An 18,543-nucleotide genomic window follows, 5' to 3' on the forward strand; every position below is an offset into this window, starting at 1 on the left:
GATAGGGTCGAGGTGGAGAGACTCTTCCCGCTCAGAAAGGATAGTAGGACTAGGGGGCACAGCCTCAAGATAAAGGGGGGGCGGTTTAGAACGGAGTTGAGGAGGAACTTCTTCACTCAAAGGGTGGTGGATCTCTGGAAATCTCTGCCTGTTGAAGTGGTGGAGGCTACCTCGCTAAATATTTTTAAGACGCGGGTTGATGGGTTTTTGATAAGAGAGGGGATTAAGGGTTATGGGGAGAGGGCGGGAATGTGGAACTGAGCCACGGACAGATCAGCCATGATCTTATTGAATGGCGGGGCAGGCTCGAAGGGCTAGATGGCCTACTCCTGCTCCTATTTCTTATGTTCTTATAAGGGCCAAGTTGAAGGGTCAATCAAGGAGCCTCTTGTTTTGTACTTAACTAGCAGTGTCAATTCCTCTGGGACTTCCAGGGTAGCCTGCCAACTGAAAGCACTCTGTATGCTGTGGTCAGACTTATAAATAAAGGGATTTTGGTGAAAGGACTTCTGCCTCCGAGGACTTAGTGCATTAACCTAAATAATAACATTCGAAATATGATTCTAAATCTGGGAATCTGATAAAACAATTTGCAAAGACAAATAACATTTCGTCAAAGCCACAAGTACTTTTCTAATCCCTGTAACTGAATCTGTGTGTATAGATCAAATTGTGTCTTCAGAAAATGCCTAATCTTATTAGGTATTTATTTAAAACATTAACAGCAAATACTTTTCAATTTTCAGTAAGTTTCTTCAATAAACCTGTAATAATAGCCAAATAATTTAGAATCCAAAGCGTTTCAATGAAGTTCAACGTGGAGAAGTGTGAGGTCATGCAGTTTAGAAGAAAGAACATGGGAGAGAGAACATAAGAATATAAGAACATAAACAAGAGATAAAATTCGTAAAAGGGTGCAGGAGCAAAGGGACCTGGGTGTATCTGTGCATAGATCATTGAAGATGGCAGAAATGGTTAATAAAGCATACAGTATCTTGGGCTTTACTAATAGGAGAATAGATAACATAAAGACTAGGAACAGGAATGAGCCATTTGACCCCTCAGGTCTGCTCTGCCATTCAATAGGATCATGGCCAATCTTTTCGTGGATTCAGGTCCACTTGCCCGCCTGCGCATCGTAATCCTTGGTTCTTTTACTGTTCAGAACTGTATCTATCTTTGCCTGAAAAACATTCAATGAGGTAGCCTCAACTGTTGCACTGCGCAGGGAATTCTACAGATTCACAACCATTTGGCTGAAGAAGTTCCTCCTCAGCTCATTCCTAAATCTGCTCCCCTTTATTTTGAGGCTATGCCCCCTCGTTCTGGTTTCACCCTCCAGTGAAAGCAACCTCCCTGCTTCTATCTTAGCTATTCGCTCCATAATTTTTGTATGTTTCTATCAGATCATTCCTCATTCTTCTAAATTCCAGTGAGTATACTCCCAGTCTACTAGTCTCTCCTCATAAGCCAACCTTCTCAACTCCGGAATCAGCCTGATGAATTTCCTCTGCACCTCCTCCTGTGCCAGTATATCCTTTCTCAAGTAAAGAGACCAAAACTGTACACAGTATGAGAGCAAGGAGATCATGCTGATTGTATACAAGACACGGACTAGTTAGACCTCAGCTGGGCACCACATGAGAGGATGATGTGGATACATTGGAGACAGCGCAGAAGATGTTTACAACAATTCTCCAGGATTGTGAGTTTTTGAAACTTCTTGCAACAGAGAGTCACTGTGTATATTTAAGGCTGAGATAGATAGATTTCTGATCAGTAAGGGAATCAAGGGTTACAGGGAAAGGGGCAGAAAAGTGGACATGAGAAATGCTGGATCAGCCATGATCCTATTGAACAGTGGAGCAGGCTTGGGGGGGGGGGGTGCTGAAGGGCTTACCTCTGCTCCTATTTCTTACTGTCTTATGGATGAGAAACTTCAGTTATGAGGATAGGTTGGAGGGTTTGGAATACACAACCTGGTATGTAGTGGAGGCAGGTTCTATCAAGGCATTCTAGAGGGCATTAGATGATTACTTGAATAGAAATAACATTCTGGGGCATGGGGAAAAGATAGGGGAATGGCACTAAGTCATGATGCTCTTTTTGTGAGTTGGTGCAGACATGATGGACCTCCTTTTGCATTGTAACAATTCTGTCATTCATTTATATTCTTCCAAAGTACTGAACTCTACACTTGCCATGTTCTATTCTTCTCTAACTGTAGCCAGAGAATCACATGCAATAGCTTCTATTCTTGCTCCTGCACCATTACTTCTGGTGCTCTTCCAATTTACACCATATGTTGTCCCTTGGCAGCATCATCCAAAAACACAGCATAATATTTCACATGCATGCCAAGAACACCCAGCTCTACTTAACCATCAGCTCTCTCAATTCTGCCACTGTTTATAAATTATCAGCCTATAATTTCACCATTGCTGATAAATTATCAGTCTATTTATCTGATATCCAGCAGGATGTTGGAATTAAATGAAAAGAACTGGATAAAACAGAAACTGATAGGGATTTAGCTGCACTGAGGACTTGTGACATGCAAATTAGCATAGTAGCATGGTGAAACGGATACCATGTTAAGCAAAGTGGAGATTAGACGTTACGGACCTAGATCATAGCTATGCACAGTTTCAAAGCAGATCTCTCTTAGAATCAACTGTTGTGCAGAAAAGAAAATAGCAGAAGTCCCCATAAGCTCTATTTTAAACTAGAAGATAGGTTTCAAATAAAAAGCCACTGGCCTTGAGTGGTAATTAATCACTGGATTTGGCTCTTAGTGTTAAAACCTATGGAATGTTGTTTTGGGGAAGATATATTCTCAGAGTTTAGGAAGGGAATCAGATTTGGATTGAGGGATAATATCAGTTTACTGCCTAGGTAACCATTATGGGGCAGCACAGTGACACAGTGGTTGGCAGTGCCACCTTACAGCGCCAGGGACCCCGGTTCAATTCCGGCTTAGGATGACTGTCTGTGTGGAGTTTACATGTTCTCCCTGTGTTTGTGTGGGTTTCCTCAGGGTGCTCCGGTTTCCTCCCGTACCCCAAGGATGTGCGGGTTATGTTCACTGGCCATGCAAAATTGCCTTTGTTGTCACAAGGGCTAACAGAGTGTTACAGGAATGGGGCCTGGGTGGGATTCTTTGTTGGCTGAATGGCCTCCTTCTGTATTGTAGGGATTCTATGATTCTATGATTATTGTAGTAAATTGCAAATGTTGCTCTGTACAAAACTTCTTTTGTGTCTTTTAAAGTTTAATAAACACTTTGTCATTAGACTATTTACAATAAGACTGATTCCTTTCCTCACTGGGTTTCATCTCTTGTCTTATTTTTCCAAATTGCTGAAATGAACAGTTAAGAACCAATGTTTCTAGATTCCCTTCTGAACATCAGCAGGGCTCATAACATATTCAATAATGGATAAGGAGAATTTGCTTCAAATAACATAAAGCAAAGTCTGAAGCCATTGTCTTGCAACCCAGTTACAAACTCTGTCTGTTTGCATTGATTCCAACAATCTCCCTGGAAACTTTCAGATGTTGAACTGGCTTTTGCAGCTTTGATGTCACTTTTACCCAAAAATGAAGTTCTAACCACAGATCTGCACCATCACTATAACATCTCCACACTCTTTTTTATGCCTTAGCTTGCCTATTGCTGAAATCCTTATCCGTGCCTTTGTTACCTCTGGACTTAACTTCCAATGTACTCCTGGTTGGCTCCACATTTCAACCTCAGCATATTCGAGGTAATCCAGAAGACTGCTCCCCATGTCCTTACCTGCACCAGTGCCATTCCCCTAATAGTCTTCTGCTCACTTAACTGGCTCCTGGTTAAGCAATACCTTGATTTTAACATTTTTATCCTTGTCTTCAAATCCTACCATGGTCACACCCCTTCCTTCTCTTTGTGATGTCCTCCAGCCGAAAGAGATATCTGCACGCCTCTAATACTGGCATCTTGAACATTCCTGATCTTAACTGTTCCACCAGCTTCCTGGGCCTAAGCCCTGGAACTCCATCCATACGCTGCTCCTCCTTACCTGTTTTACAACTCTCCTGAAAACCAACTTCTTTGATCAAGTTTTTGTTCATTTGCCTTCATAATGCCTTAAGTGGTCCAATGTCAAAAAAACGCTATATAATCCTGTTGTGAAGGAGAAAGGTCTTGTGACGCAGCAGTAGCGTTGCTGCCTCTTAGCCAGAAAGTTTAAGTTCAAGACCCGCTCCATGATTTGATGGTCATGGAAGATACATGCATAATATAGGCAAACAGATTAATTATCAACCTGCAAACCCTTACAAATACATCTCTGGTGGGTGGAAAGAGGGGCAGAATATTCTGCTCAGTTGGAAATGGCGGAAGGCAATGGCAAACCACTGCAGTATCTTGCCAAGTTTAAGCATGGGCCAACATAAGGAAGTCCATGGTCACTAATGGCACCTGAAGAGAGAAGCACCTAAGGACATTTTATTACTTCAAAGGCACTACAGAAACACAGGTTGTTGTTGTAAGGCACAGGCTGCTATCAATACTGAATTAATGAACTGTTTTTCAAATATATCGTCCCTTTCAAATATTAAGCCGGCAGGGCCAAATACAAGAAAGGACAAAGCACTCATTTAAGCAATAAGATACAAGATATCCCTATGAAATTTGAAACATAGGATGAACACAGGGCCCATTTTAGTAGGTGTTGTCATTTTTGCTGCTACATTGATTGAAAACTCTTCTAATTCTGTAAGTTAAAAAGCATTGCCTTGGAGAAAATTGACATCTTTCAATTTAAAATTAAAACAAAATAAATGATCTGAAATACATCAATCTGTCATTTTCACAATGGACATTATTATGCAAACGATTCACAGCAGTTTGGATATTTGCCATCCTGAACAAAAGCATTTACCAAACATTTGTGACCCTTTAACTCACATTGCGTAAACACGCAGAAGAAGAATTATTTTGTTTGCAAATAATGTCATGTGGATCAAAGCAGCAGCAGCATGCAGCATGCGAACATTTTGCGAGGCGTTTCCTTCATGTGTCAAGAAAATCTGGTAGCAAGATTTGAAAAAAAAAGTATCTCACAGTCCAGGGAGAGAACGCCACCTTCACGCACTGCAGTTGTAGCAGTAACTAACTTTGCTCATGTGGAATGCAACTTAACAAGGCTGTCGATTTGGAAATATTTCATGATCTGTGAACTGACCTTGTGGGTCACACAACTAAAGAACCTTCATTCCGATTAAATATTCCTGTGACTGTGTTTGACTCCTACTATACTGCGTGGAGGAAACTGTTACCATATTTAACGGACTGGAATGCAGAATCAGCAACATGTTGTGGAGCACAAAGAACAGGACATGACGCTGAAGTCATCCACAGCGCAGAAGTCATGTTCCAACCTGCTCCAGGAAAGCTCTATCTAGAGCCAACTGCTGTGGACAAGTTTACCTACGTAGGCAGCACTCTCATGTAGTGTTCATACTGAGACTGATGCCAGAATTGCCAAGGACAGTGTGTCCTTCAGAAGACCTCTCTATTCAATGTGATAACGTAGAGCGCCGAGCCTAAAAACCAAGCTCAAGATCTACTGAGCAGTGGTGCTCTCTGTGAGTCAGACCTGAACTGTCTACCAGTGACACGCAAAGAAAATCAATCACTTCCACCATTGCTGCTTCCACAAGCTCTTCAACAACAAGTAGCATGACAAAGTCCCAGTCACAGAGGTCCTCGGGAGAACCAGCATGGTCGGCATCTTTTTATAGAACAAAAACTGCTCCACTGGGCTGGCAACCAACTCCTTAAGGGATCTTCTACAATGAACTGCAGAATGGAGCACGTTCCCACGGTGGCCAGGAGAAACACTTCCAGGAGACCCTGAAAGCCTCCCTCAAAGACTTTAAACATGACATTGCATTGTGGTAGATCCTTGCCCTGGATTGCACAGCATGGAGTGCAACTGCCAAGGGCACAACAGCATATGAGGAGCAACATATAGGGCCTGATTTTACCAGCGTGTTGTAAAGTCGAGTGTGAGGCGATTAGCACAATCCGCGCCCCGTCAGTGCAGATGCCCATTCTACCAAGGACTGAAAATGGCCATGATCCGAACCATGCCCGCAATGGGTACAACGGTGATTTAAATTGAATTAATAGGCTGCCTGCCCAACATTACCAGCATTTCCTCTTTTACCATTGCGTTCGCGCGTCCAGATTTGGCGCGAAACAGACCTGCACGGCAAAGGTCTGTTTTGGGCGCTCCAGCTTCTCAAGAGGTAAGTTCAGAGCTTCGAACGCAATTTTTCCAATGGTTCTCTAACTCAGATCGCTGATGGGGGATGGAGGAGGTGGGCCAGATCATTCCCTTGTGGGGGGTGGGGAGGAAAAGATCATTTTCTGGCAGGATTGAGAGATGAGGGAGGCCAGATTGTTCTCTAATGGGGCGTAAGGAAGGAGGGAGGCAGATCAGATGTATCTCTGGTGGATTGGGAGGGGGTTGGGTGCCAGATCATTCTCTGGTGAGGGGAGGAGGGGACCCGATCATTCTCTGGTCAGGGAGGGGAGGGGAGGGGAGCTAGATCGTTCACTGGTGGGGGGGGGGGGGGGAAGGGGGGAACGCCAGACGGATCTCTGGTGCGGGGGGGAGGCCAGATGGATCTCTGGTGGGGGGAAAGGGTGACAGAATGTTGCAATCGGTCTGGGTAGTGGGGGTGTGGGTGGATAAGGGGGAACAGTTATAGTGTGGGAGTGGGATGATATCTGTGGGGACCAGCGCTCTCGCTTTTCGCTCCCAAGCCGCTTGGTCTGCTTTTTGTGGCCCGGGACTGATGTGACATGGGAGCGTTTTCCAATTTTTTTTTCAGCACGCATGCGCAGTTCAAAGCTCTGATCAGAGCTGCAGTGTTTCAGGTGCAATAAGCCCCACCCACAGTGCGATTCAAACTCGAGATCTTTTTTTCAGGCTAAGTGTGTATGAAGGCACCTGCGGACAGGTTTCTAAGTTGGATGTGAATTGTGCCCAAATTCAACATTAAGAATCAAAATAGTAAAATTGAACCCATAGCGTCAGCCAAAAACAAGTGCAAGATGTATAAATACAATGAGAACAGTGACCCCAACTATCTGCCAGCCTCATTTCCCTGTCCTCATTGCACTAGAACCAAGATAGGACTCACGAACCAACTCCTGAATGACAAATGAAGGTGGTCTTCTTCAATAATGGAGGACAAATGTTAACATCTTGCCAGACCAAAAACAACACTTTTTAAACTTAATCTTTCATGAGATATGAGCATCTTCAGCAAGGATAACATTTTTACCATTTATATAGATGATCTGGAGGAGGGAACCGAGTGTAGGGTGTCGAAATTTGCGGATGACACCAAGATTGGGGGAACGGCAAATTGTGCGGAGGGTGTGGAGAGTCTGCAGAAGGATCTAGATAGGCTGGGCGAATGGGCCAGGAAATGGCAAATGGAATTTAATGTTGGCAAGTGTGAGGTGGTCCACTTTGGTAGGAAGAATGGTAGGAAGGACTATTACTTACGTGGTGAAAAACTGCAGCAGGCGACGGTGCAGAGGGACCTCGGGGTCCTTGTGCATGAGTCGCAAAAACCCAGCTTGCAGGTGCAGCAGGTGATCAGGAAGGTGAATGGGATGCTGGCCTTCATAGCGAAGGGGATTGAATATAAAAGTAGGGAGGTCTTGCTGCAGCTGTATAGGGCATTGGTGAGGCCGCAGCTGGAGTACTGTGTGCAGTTTTGGGCGCCGCACCTGCGCAAAGATATTTTGGCCTTGGAGGGAGTGCAGAGGAGGTTTACTAGGCTGATACCGGAGTTGAGGGGGTTGAGCTATGAGGAGAGGCTGAATAAACTAGGCTTGTACTCGTTGGAATTTAGAAGAATGAGGGGAGATCTCATTGAGACGTATAAGATGATGAATGGGATGGATAGGATAGAGGTGGAGAGACTCTTCCCGCTCAAAAAAGACAGTAGGACTGGGGGCACAGCCTCAAGATAAAGGGGGGGGCGTTTTAGAACGGAGTTGAGGAGGAACTTCTTCACTCAAAGGGTGGTGAATCTCTGGAACTCTCTACCCGTTGAAGTGGTGGAGGCTGCCTCGCTAAGTATTTTCAAGAAGCGGGTTGATGGGTTTTTGATAAGAGAGGAGATTAAGGGTTATGGGGAGAGGGCCGGAAAGTGGAACTGAGCCACGACAGATCAGCCATGATCTTATTGAATGGCAGGGCAGGCTCGAAGGGCCAGATGGCCTACTCCTGCTCCTATTTCTTATGTTCTTATGTTCTAACAGTCCTGAGTGAACTATTTCGGAAAACACATTTGGTTACATACGGAAAGGATGGAGATTTCCTTCCTGAAATGACATTAGGGAACCTGATGGGGTGTGACATCAACAAGAGGGTCTCATGGTCACCATTACTACAACTAGCTTTTTAATTCCAAATTATTATTTGAATTTAAATCTCACCAGTTGCCATGCTGGTATCTGAATGCTTGTTCCCAGAACATTAGGCTGGGCTTCTGGATTACTAGCCAAGTGTTATTACCACAAAATCACCGTCTCCCTACTCTCTGTTTCCTGTTAACTAATCAATCCTCTATCTATGTTAATACGTTAACCTCTACACCATGAGTTCTTATTTTCTGTGGCAATCTTTGATGTGGCACCTTATGCCTTCTGGAAATCCATGTGCACCACACCTTTTATCCACTTGCATGTTACTTCCTCTAATAAAATTAGTCAAACATGATTCTCCTTTCACAAAACTATGCTGACTTTTCTTGACAGCATTAAGATTTTCTAAGTGTCTGATTACAACCTCCTGGAATATTGTGTGCAGTTTTGGTCTCCCCATCAGAAGAAGGATATTATTGTTCTCGGGGGAATGCAGAGAAGGTTTACCGAACTGATTCCTGGGATGGCAGGGCTGATGTATGAGGATAGATCGAGTTGGTTAGAATTATATTCGCTGGAGTTCAGAAGAATGAGGGGGGATCTCAAAGAAACCTAGAAAATTCTAACTGGACTAGACAAGGTAAATGCAAGAAAGATGTTCTCAATGGTAAGGTCATAGTTGAGGATACAGGGCAGACTGTTTAGGACAGAGATGAGGGGAAATTTCTTCACCCAGAGAGTGGTCAGTCTGTAAAATTCGCTACCACAGAAAGTAGTTGATGCCAAAACATTGTGGCTGGAATTCTCCCCAAAAAATTCTAAGTATTGAATTCATGTGAAAACTGGAGTAATTCCCGCTGAATTTTTCAGTGGGAGTTCAGAGAAGAATCACAGACTGTGCACGGCAGAGGCCACCACCATGATTACATTAAATTTCAGGAGGCAGGGCTTATCCTTACTGGAAAGGCTGAAATCAACACGCTGAGCAGGCCAGTGCACATGCGCGGATCTGTCAGTGCTGAGATCAGCACGTGCGCAGTGGTCCCACACTGATGATCTCCAGATTTCTGGCCAGTTTAATTGCTGGCCAGCCCCGCGACCCCGCAACACTGGGTCTCCGACCTCTACAGCCTGATCATTGACTCCGTGACCATTCCCAGACCCAGCCTTGACTCCCTCCTTTCTGCCCCCCAATCCCCACACCAGACAGTCACCCCCCCTGCAATCCTGAACCCCGCCCTTCCCAATGCCAACCCAAGCAGCTGACTGCCCCCCTACCCCCTCAGCTCACCCCGATCGCTGGCCTCCCTCCCCCTCCCCAACCAATCCCTACGCAGAGTGGCAGCAGGAACCCCCCCCCCCACCTCCTAGGCACTGCTCCCATCAGGCCTGCCCCCTTGGCATTGCCCCATGGACTGATGGGCAGTGCCAAGGTGCCCACAGGGCATTGGCACTTTGCCCCTTGGGCAGTTCCAGGGAGCCCAGGCTGGCAATGACAGGGTGCCAATGCACAGGAGGTATCTTCACTGTCTTGCCTGACCCTCTAGGGGGCTCTGATTGTTCCCCCTTCACTCCAGCAAGATTGTGCTGCTAGTTCCCCATCAGTGAGGAGCTACTCTAAGTCCCGCAGGAGTGACCCCTCTGGTGGATAGGGGAGATGCTAGCAGGCCTGAAGACTTCAGTCCTGCTTATAAGATTTAAATTGTATTTGAAATAATACTTACATTACTTTCATGCCTCCCTGCTGATTACTGGCGCGGAGCAGACACCATTGGAAATCTGGCGCTGGGAGATGATCTCAAGGTAGGAACGCATGCACAAATCCCGCACGTCACCCACCACAAGATTCTTCCAGCTCGCTGCGCTTAAAAATTAGCGCAGTGGGATGGAAGAATTGCGCCTCGTATGTTTTCAAAAACCAGATATAGCACATGGGGTGAAGGGGATCAAAGGATATGAGGGGGAAGGCTGGATCAGGCTATTGGGTTGGATAGTCAGCCGTGATCACAACGAATGGTGGAGCAGGCATGAAGGGCCGAACAGCCCCCTGCTCCCATTTCCCATGAAAAATACATTCCTGCATTTTCCCTTTGGCAAATGTTAGACCACCTGATCTGTAATTTCCTGCATTTTGTCTTCCTGCTTTCTTAAACAGAGATGTTACATTCCCTGATTTCCAATCCGATGAGACCTTTCCAGAATTTGGGGAATTTTGGAAAATTAAAACCAATACACCTCGTTATCTCACAGCCACTTCTTTTAAGGTCCAATAATGAAGGTAGAGGTAGAGAGATTCTTTCCACCTAGAAGGGGAAACAGAATGAGAGGGCATAGCCTCAAAATAAGAGGGGGGGCGGTGCAGTTTAGAACAGAGTTGAGGAGGAACTTCTTCACTCAAAGGGTGGTGAATCTCTGGAATTCTCTGCCCATTGAAGTGGTGGAGGCTACCTCGTTGAATATATTTAAGTCACGGGTAGATAGATTTCTGATAGACAAGGGAATTAAGGGTTATGGGGAGAAAGCGGGAAAGTGGAACTGATCCAATGCAGATCAGCCATGATCTTATTGAATGGCGGGGCAGGCTCGAAGGGCTAGATGGCCTACTCCTGCTCCTATTTCTTATGTTCTTATGAAGCGCATCAAGATTGGGGGACTGTTAGCCATTAGTTCTAATAATATTCTCACCATTCGTTTCCTTATGTAATTGTTTTCAGTTCCTCCCTCCCTTTCATCTTTTGAGTTACAATTATTTTTGGGACGTTATTAACAAGTGAATTCATTTCCTTACTACCCATTATTAATTCCCCAGACTCATACTCTTGAGGACCAGTGCTCATTTTAGTTACCCTTTTCCTTTTAAAATACTTGCAGAAGTTCTTACTGTTGGCTTTTATATTTCTAGCTAGCTTTCTCTCATACTCTGATTTCTGCTTCCATCTCATTATTTGCTCTTTTTTCCACATACTATCCAATTTTCTGATCCACCAGTAAACTTTGTGGAATCTATACAAGCTGCAAGAATCTCAAACCTATTGAACAAAGGCTGGAGTGCCTCGATTTCAACCTTTTTGACCCCCATTTCTGCCTCACTCATGGTCACACCATCCTGTACCTGACCATGAACCAAACCAGAAGACTTCAGTCTAAGAACTGTGTTTGCCTCGCTGTTTTGTCTTCACACTCTTGCTGCTTTATCAGTCGAACTCTCACCACTTTGGCTCCTAAACTCTTGAACTCTTGCCATTTTGCCCCAAACTCTCGCCACTTTGTCACCCGATCCCTCACGGTTTTGTTTCCCAAACTGTCACCGCTTTGTCTCCTGACCTCTCATTGCTTGGTCTTCCAAACTCTCTCCATTTTGACTCCTGAACCTTCTCCACTTTGACTCCTGAGCTCTCCCCACTTTGTCACCCAAGTCTTGTTGCATTATCTCCCAAACTTTCTCTGCTTTGCCTTCCAAACTTTCTCGCCGCTTTGCCTCCCGAGCCCTCGCTCGCCGCTTTGTCTCCCAAACTCTCGCCGCTTTGCCTCCCGAACCCTCGCTCGCCGCTTTGTCTCCCGAACCCTTGCTCGCCGCTTTGTCTCCCAAACTCTCGCCGCTTTGCCTCCTGAACCCTCGCTCACCGCTTTGTCTCCCGAACCCTCGCTCGCCGCTTTGTTTCCCAAACTCTCGCCACTTTGTCTCCCGAACCCTCGCTCGCCGCTTTGTTTCCCAAACTCTCGCCGCTTTGCCTCCCGAACCCTCACTCGCCGCTTTGCCTCCCGAACCCTCGCTCGCCGCTTTGTCTCCCAAACTCTCGCTCGCCACGTTGTCTCCCAAACTCTCGCTCGCCACGTTGTCTCCCAAACTCTCGCTCGCCTCTTCATCTCCCAAACCCTCGCTCACCGCTTTGTCTCCCAAACTCTCATTGCTTTGTCTCCCGAATTCTCAATTCTTTGACTCCTGAACTCTTACCGCTTTATCTCCCGAATTCTCATCGCTTTGTCTCCTGAACTCTCACTGCTTTGTCTCCCAATCTTTCTCGACTTTGACTGTTGAACTTGAATAGCTTTGCTCCCGAACTCTTGCTGCTTTGTTTCCCAACCTCTCGTTGCATTGCTGAAGAAGGGTCATTGAGCTGAAATGCTAAGTCTGTTTCTTCCCAGACATGCTGCCTGAGCTTTTCCAGCATTTTTGTTTTCATTTTAGATTTCCATCAGCCGCAGTGTTTTGTTTTTGTGTTTACATGAAAATCATGGATCCCAGAATTATGTATTCCAAAAACACTGAAAACAGCGTGACTTTGTCTGGACTTAATTTATATGTTATTTTCCATCAGAAGTAAAGCTTGCTTATTAAGTGGTTCATTCAAGGATTCAAGAATGGACTGTAGCTGTAATGCTTGATGTCAGGATATTCCTTAAATCCAGAGACCACAACGATTTCCTCCATTCTTCATGGCATCTGAGCAACAGTTATGATCCTTTCTCTCTGGAATAGAGAGAAAGGGTCTAAATGTTGCAAAATGTTCTTAAAGAGTAGCAAATGGAATAAAAATTGGGAGAGATGTCAAACAAGCCATAGATTTGCTGGCACCCATTGTACACGATTGCATAAAGTTAAAACTACCCCCAGTTTTTGTCATGTCTTTCTGTACAGTCCCTGGAGGATCAATGGCAGCTCTATATCGATTGGCACAGAAAGAAGTCTCACAACACCTGGTTAAAGTCCAACAGGTTTATTTGGTAGCATGAGCTTTCGGAGCACTGCCCCTTCATAAGGTCACTCACCTGATGAAGGGGCAGCAGTCCGAAAGCTCGTGATACTGTTGTCTTTAACCTGGTGTTGTGAGACTTTTTACCGTACCTACCCCAGTCCAACACCGGCACCTCCACATCATGGCTATATTAATTGCAAAGGTTGGAAATCCTCAGTTAGCTGTAGTGAACTCTTTACAGAAGACACAACACTGGTATGCGCATTCTGAAAAGGCCTCTGTTATTAGCTCCCATTTGGGCAAAATGAGCATTTTGTTAGCATATCTGCTTGTCCTGTAGAAATGATTGCAGGTCACACTGTCTAAGCCTTACAGAAGGGACAACACAAGACTTTTAAGAAGAAAGATCCCCCTACTCCCACTCCACCCTCCACACCCACGTCAGTACAAAGGCCTTTCTAGATAACACCAGAAGGTGAAACGGGAACATTTGATAAAGATTAAGTTACCAAGGGAGGTGTCAGTAGTGCTCAGTACCAATATTGAACATATCTGAACTGGGTGTAAAAGCATTGGATGTTTAGAAAGAGCCAGGTTGAAGTAATCAAAACAGATTAACATTAGAAACAACAAATGAGAATGTAAGAGTCAGAGTATTAGCAATTTTCTTTCACACAGAATTTCTTAACATTGGTTAACAGAACTTACAGCACCATTTTGAATAAGAATATTTTAAAAAGTATTCTTATTTTCTTTTTTAAGTGTACAGGTACCAGCAAAGTCAATGATTGGGTAGTGCTAGGTATGTGTTTAGTAAGTGGACAAAGTAGAAATTGTTTTCAACTGATTGGAGATACTTTAATCAATCCCTCTGCATATCAGGAAAAACAATAACCACCATAGGTATTTTGCCACCTTCTAGGCAGCAGTCACACATAGCAAGCATTCGTGCCAATCAATCGAAGGAAAAGTTCCAGAAAATGACCACAATATTTACTTCCAATGCAGGAAGTTCTAGATTTGAGGATATTCTAAGAAAATAAACAGAGAGACAAACAAGAAGGTATTGTTCAAACTAAGTAAACAAATAAAATTGCAGATGAGTAGCTGTCAAAGTATGAACTGGGGGGAAAACTGATACCTCAATGACAAAATCAGAGCTGGCAGTAAAGACCTCATGTGGCAGAGTGGTATCCTCTCCCTAATGAACTATTGGTACATAATTCAAGCTTTAAAATCTTTTCTCACATTAAATTTTCTCTTAGGAAAGTGTAACTTGGTAATGGCTCACTACTAGTGGTGCGTGGAGAACATAAAAAGAAGAAACATCCAGTTTCTTCCCAATATTGATTGGAGTTTTAAAGTAACTGGGCTATTTTGTTGCATTTTTTAGTTCTACATACAGGCCCAAATCTTCCAGTTTCTAGATTGTTGAAGTCCTGATACATGAACTTCTGAGGGAATTGCCCAGGAAGCTTCAACTTCTGGTGGAAAATTTTCCTGTTCCTCAGGACTCTCATCTTTCTAATTCATAGGTAGAGTTGAAGTTTTTGGACAGTTGCAATTTACTTCCCCCAGTAGATACCCAGATGATTTAGACAGAAAAACCTACCATAATCCCTGGGTAACTACATCACTGAACACTTTCCCCCTCAAATTATTCCCACTGAAGTCTCTAACTTCCCTCTGACCATACCCTCTTGACTATCCCCCAAACCACCCAAATACCCCAGATCAGAATATCACCTAACCCACCGGCCACCTATCCTACCTCCCAACCCACACCCCACTGCCGTCTTGCCCCCCTACCGCTCTATTCACCTACCATATTACCCACCCTTCCCACCCACTCGTTTACCCACCTTGCCTCATCCACTGTACCCAGTCACTCATTCATCCACATACCTATTCATCCACCTACTAACATTCACTCACCAACATTCAAACTGGATCTTTAAACTTACATAAGGCAGCTAATACTGTAAAAAGGGGACAAAAATAGGAAATGCTGGAAAATCTCAGCAGGTCTGACAGCATCTACAGAGAGAGGATAGAGCCAAAATTTTGAGTAAGGACAACTCTTTGTCAGAACTCACCGTCCACCATATTTTGGCTTTATCATACTGTAAAATGGGGAGTTGTGCTGATTCCCCCCCCCCCATCTCTTCCATACTGCGATGGAGCTCTCTGAGGGATGCTGCACTACATTTCTGGTAAAACTAGGCTTTCATAATAGGTGGAGCAGCATCGAGTCAGGAAGAAAACTTTGAGCAGAGCAGCAATCTGACTGTTACAAACATGAAATTATGATACCATAGATTTTAAAGGAACATCTCTGTTTGCAAACCATTACACTGAGTTTATAACCCTTTTTCAAAACGTAAGTATGGATAAATAACACGGCACCGTTCTTTGTTAGTTCAAAACTTGCCAGAAATAGAGCTGGCTACAAAGAGTCATTAAAACACAAAAGACCCTCCTCAGGCATCCAATAAATCTTTGAAAAGATGTGAAAAACCCTTTCACTTCTAAGCGGACAGGAATCAGGAAAACACCTCAAAGAACCATAATGCAAATACTCAATTTGTCCAGTGAAGCAATGATTCCTTGAAAATTAACAGAGCAGCAGTTTCTTTGCTTTTTGTGCTGTATAAGGGAGGCATAAAGAAGCCAATGCAGGAGGCAGGGTGCTGAACTCCCAGGAAGAGCTCTGAGAGACATCATCAGTGGAGTTTTCTCGCTGCCACCGAGATTCAAAGAGGAAAGTTATCAGAAATCAATGGTTGTTTTGCTGAGAATAATCTAGGCAATCTTCAAATGTCGCAGCTGCAGAATTAATGTGGAACATAAAACTGTCTGTCTCTCCCAAAACCTGCTTGCCCTGTTGAGGCTACCTGAAAAAGGGCAAGGACTAACTAGTCGACTGCAGAAGCCATCATAGCTGCTAAACCGAAACTCAAGTTTCAACTCCTTCATTTCAGAAAGAAGGAATTCATTCAACAGCTTGCAATGATATTTTAGAGATTGATTTGAAATCTCATCTTTACGCATCCTTTTTTCCATTATCTACATTTTAATCTTTGTATCTGTATTTTAGTTAGTAACTTTATCATTTTTACTCAATTCATTTTCAGCAGTGGTTTCACATAAATGAACCTTCATCTTGATTAAAAATAAAGCTTCACTGCCTACTTATTTTTAAAGTGAATCACTCACAAATTAAAAGGGGGCTACATACAAGCACAAATTTCCAGTTCACGGTCTACTTATGTAAATGCCTTTTACACGGTTGACACTGACAATGATTTCCGCTCTGCAGAAGATATGGATTGATTGGAAGGAAGGGAGTAGGTTGTACCTTTCAAAATTTTCTTTGTTCAAAGTAGTAGACTGCATTGGGTGGCAAAATCCACTGTAACCTGCTGCAGTAACCATTTTGAAACAATAAACTTATAACAGCGAATGCTAGCCAGCATTTTGACAGCATTGGTGGTGGAAGAATATATCATAACATTTCATGATATTCTAACGCATATCTATATTATATGGAGAGGCACCTTAATGTTAAATGCCTTACAACAGGGGTTACTGCATGAAGGCTCAAAGCTTATTCATTCTTGGATCAGTTAGAAGGAATCAATGTAAGTAAGTTCCTCTTTTATGGCAGCAAAGATAACAAACCTTCCAAGATCTGGAAGCCTGTCATTGTACAAGTAATTCAATAACTAATTACTGCCAAGGATGGTCCAGTTACTAAGGCTTAATATATACTGAGATTTTATTTAAAATTGCTGTATAACATTACCATCACATCAGAATTGGAAGATAATCCTCACTCCCTCAATGTGGGTGTTGTGGTTTCCCATTCAGTAAACAAAAGTCCATGTCTTAGCTTGGATGGTACACAACTATGATTATTGAACAAGATCCAAACAGTTGTATCTCAGTGAAGAAAAAAGACAGAATCGAGGCACTTGATTTAGACACTATTTAGGCTCACACGTCTGTTGCGATTCAGTGATTCAATGAGATCTTAGCTCAAATGCAACCTAACTCCTGTCTTTCGTTTGTACTTTTGGATCACAAACATCTATTAATCTCAGCTTCAAAGTTAACAACATCAAATGAGCTAACATCAATTGCTGTTGGTAGGAGAAGGATTCAAGCTTCTATCACCTTTGGGTAGTAATCAATGCAAGTAACAGGGCACTTGCCCACTTTTTGGGGAGCTGGTAATAGCTCTATGTTTCCTTCTTTTGACAAAGCATACCATACTCAGTGCCAACCAGGCACTTAATTAGCCAGCGGCAGGCCTTCCCCACGATCAAGGACCTCCAAGGCACAGGTCTATTTTCTCACCCGCAAGAGCTACTAGCCGCAGGTTGGCAGCTATCCATAGCAGGCAGTGTCATTTGGAGCAGTGTCTGCAGCCAGCACCTGCCAGAGATCCAAGATCAATGAGTGATCCAGGCCACAGATGAGTAATGGCGAGATGGAAGTGGTGGGAGGATTGGGGAGGCACACAGTAGCAAGAGCAGGGCATGCCCTCCACTTTCAGAGGCCTGGTCCCTCAATCAATCACTGACTTCTAGGCCTCTCTGTATGATGACACACATCATGCTGGGTTAATACCAATGAGACCCTTAAGTGACCATCAACTGTCCAAAGGGTCTCAATACTCAGCACAGTGAAAAGGTCAGTCTCAGGCATTCCGACCTCAGTGTTAATTGTGACAGAAGTGGCAAGGAGGCGGAGTCCCCACAGGGTATTCCCGCTTAATTAAAAAGCCTCATCTCCAAATTCATCTCAAGGAAGGGAACACATTCTGCCCTCTATGTGTAAAAAGGTTTTCTCACTACACTCCTGAATGATATGACTTTAACTTTTACAACAAGTCATGAAGACCTAGCCACTCTAATAATAATCTCCATTTTTCATTCCTTTCTGATCTGTAATATTTGAAAACGATATCAAAACAAGGAAACATACAAATTCCAAAGGGACACAACTCCAGTTTGAGTAATATCTCCTTGTAGGGAGCGATTACTCAGACCTGTTCATATGAACGTCCCGTTGAAAGACATTAGGAATCGCACTTACAAAGAGACTGTGCAAATAATCCCTTACATATCTCTATCAGGCTGGCCACAAGTAGAGCAGGTAATTGAGTATGCACAGTGTGAGTACATTCCCTTACTGTCAATGTCCTCTATCAGGCTGGCTACAGTTAGTGATGATAATTGAGTATACACAGATTGAGTACATTCCCTTACTGTCAATGTCCTCTATCAGGCTGGCTGTCCCTGGCATGTAGTTCATCTTTGCTCCTCCGGAAGTGACCCCGGGAATGGGCGGACGACTTCCGGTCCTGCCCGGTGGGCGGGGCCTGAGTTTAAATCTTCCTTCCCG

General features: G+C 43.9%; 1 protein-coding gene across 1 annotated transcript in view; it reads right to left on the bottom strand.

Moving 5' to 3' along the window:
- LOC145354432 (U6 snRNA-associated Sm-like protein LSm1) overlaps window positions 1-18,485 on the bottom strand; it is a 35,557-nt gene extending 17,072 nt beyond the window's left edge. The window contains exon 1 of the mRNA XM_080205757.1: window positions 18,408-18,485. Within this exon, the coding sequence (XP_080061883.1) occupies window positions 18,408-18,453 (46 nt within the window). The 5' untranslated portion in view covers window positions 18,454-18,485. The remainder of the gene's footprint in view (window positions 1-18,407) is intronic.
- Between the last annotated feature and the right edge of the window lie 58 nt (window positions 18,486-18,543).

The sequence above is a fragment of the Carcharhinus amblyrhynchos genome, chromosome 17, assembly GCF_965287045.1.
Source record: "Carcharhinus amblyrhynchos chromosome 17, sCarAmb.v2.hapA, whole genome shotgun sequence".
In the NCBI taxonomy this organism is placed as follows: Eukaryota; Metazoa; Chordata; class Chondrichthyes; order Carcharhiniformes; family Carcharhinidae; genus Carcharhinus; species Carcharhinus amblyrhynchos.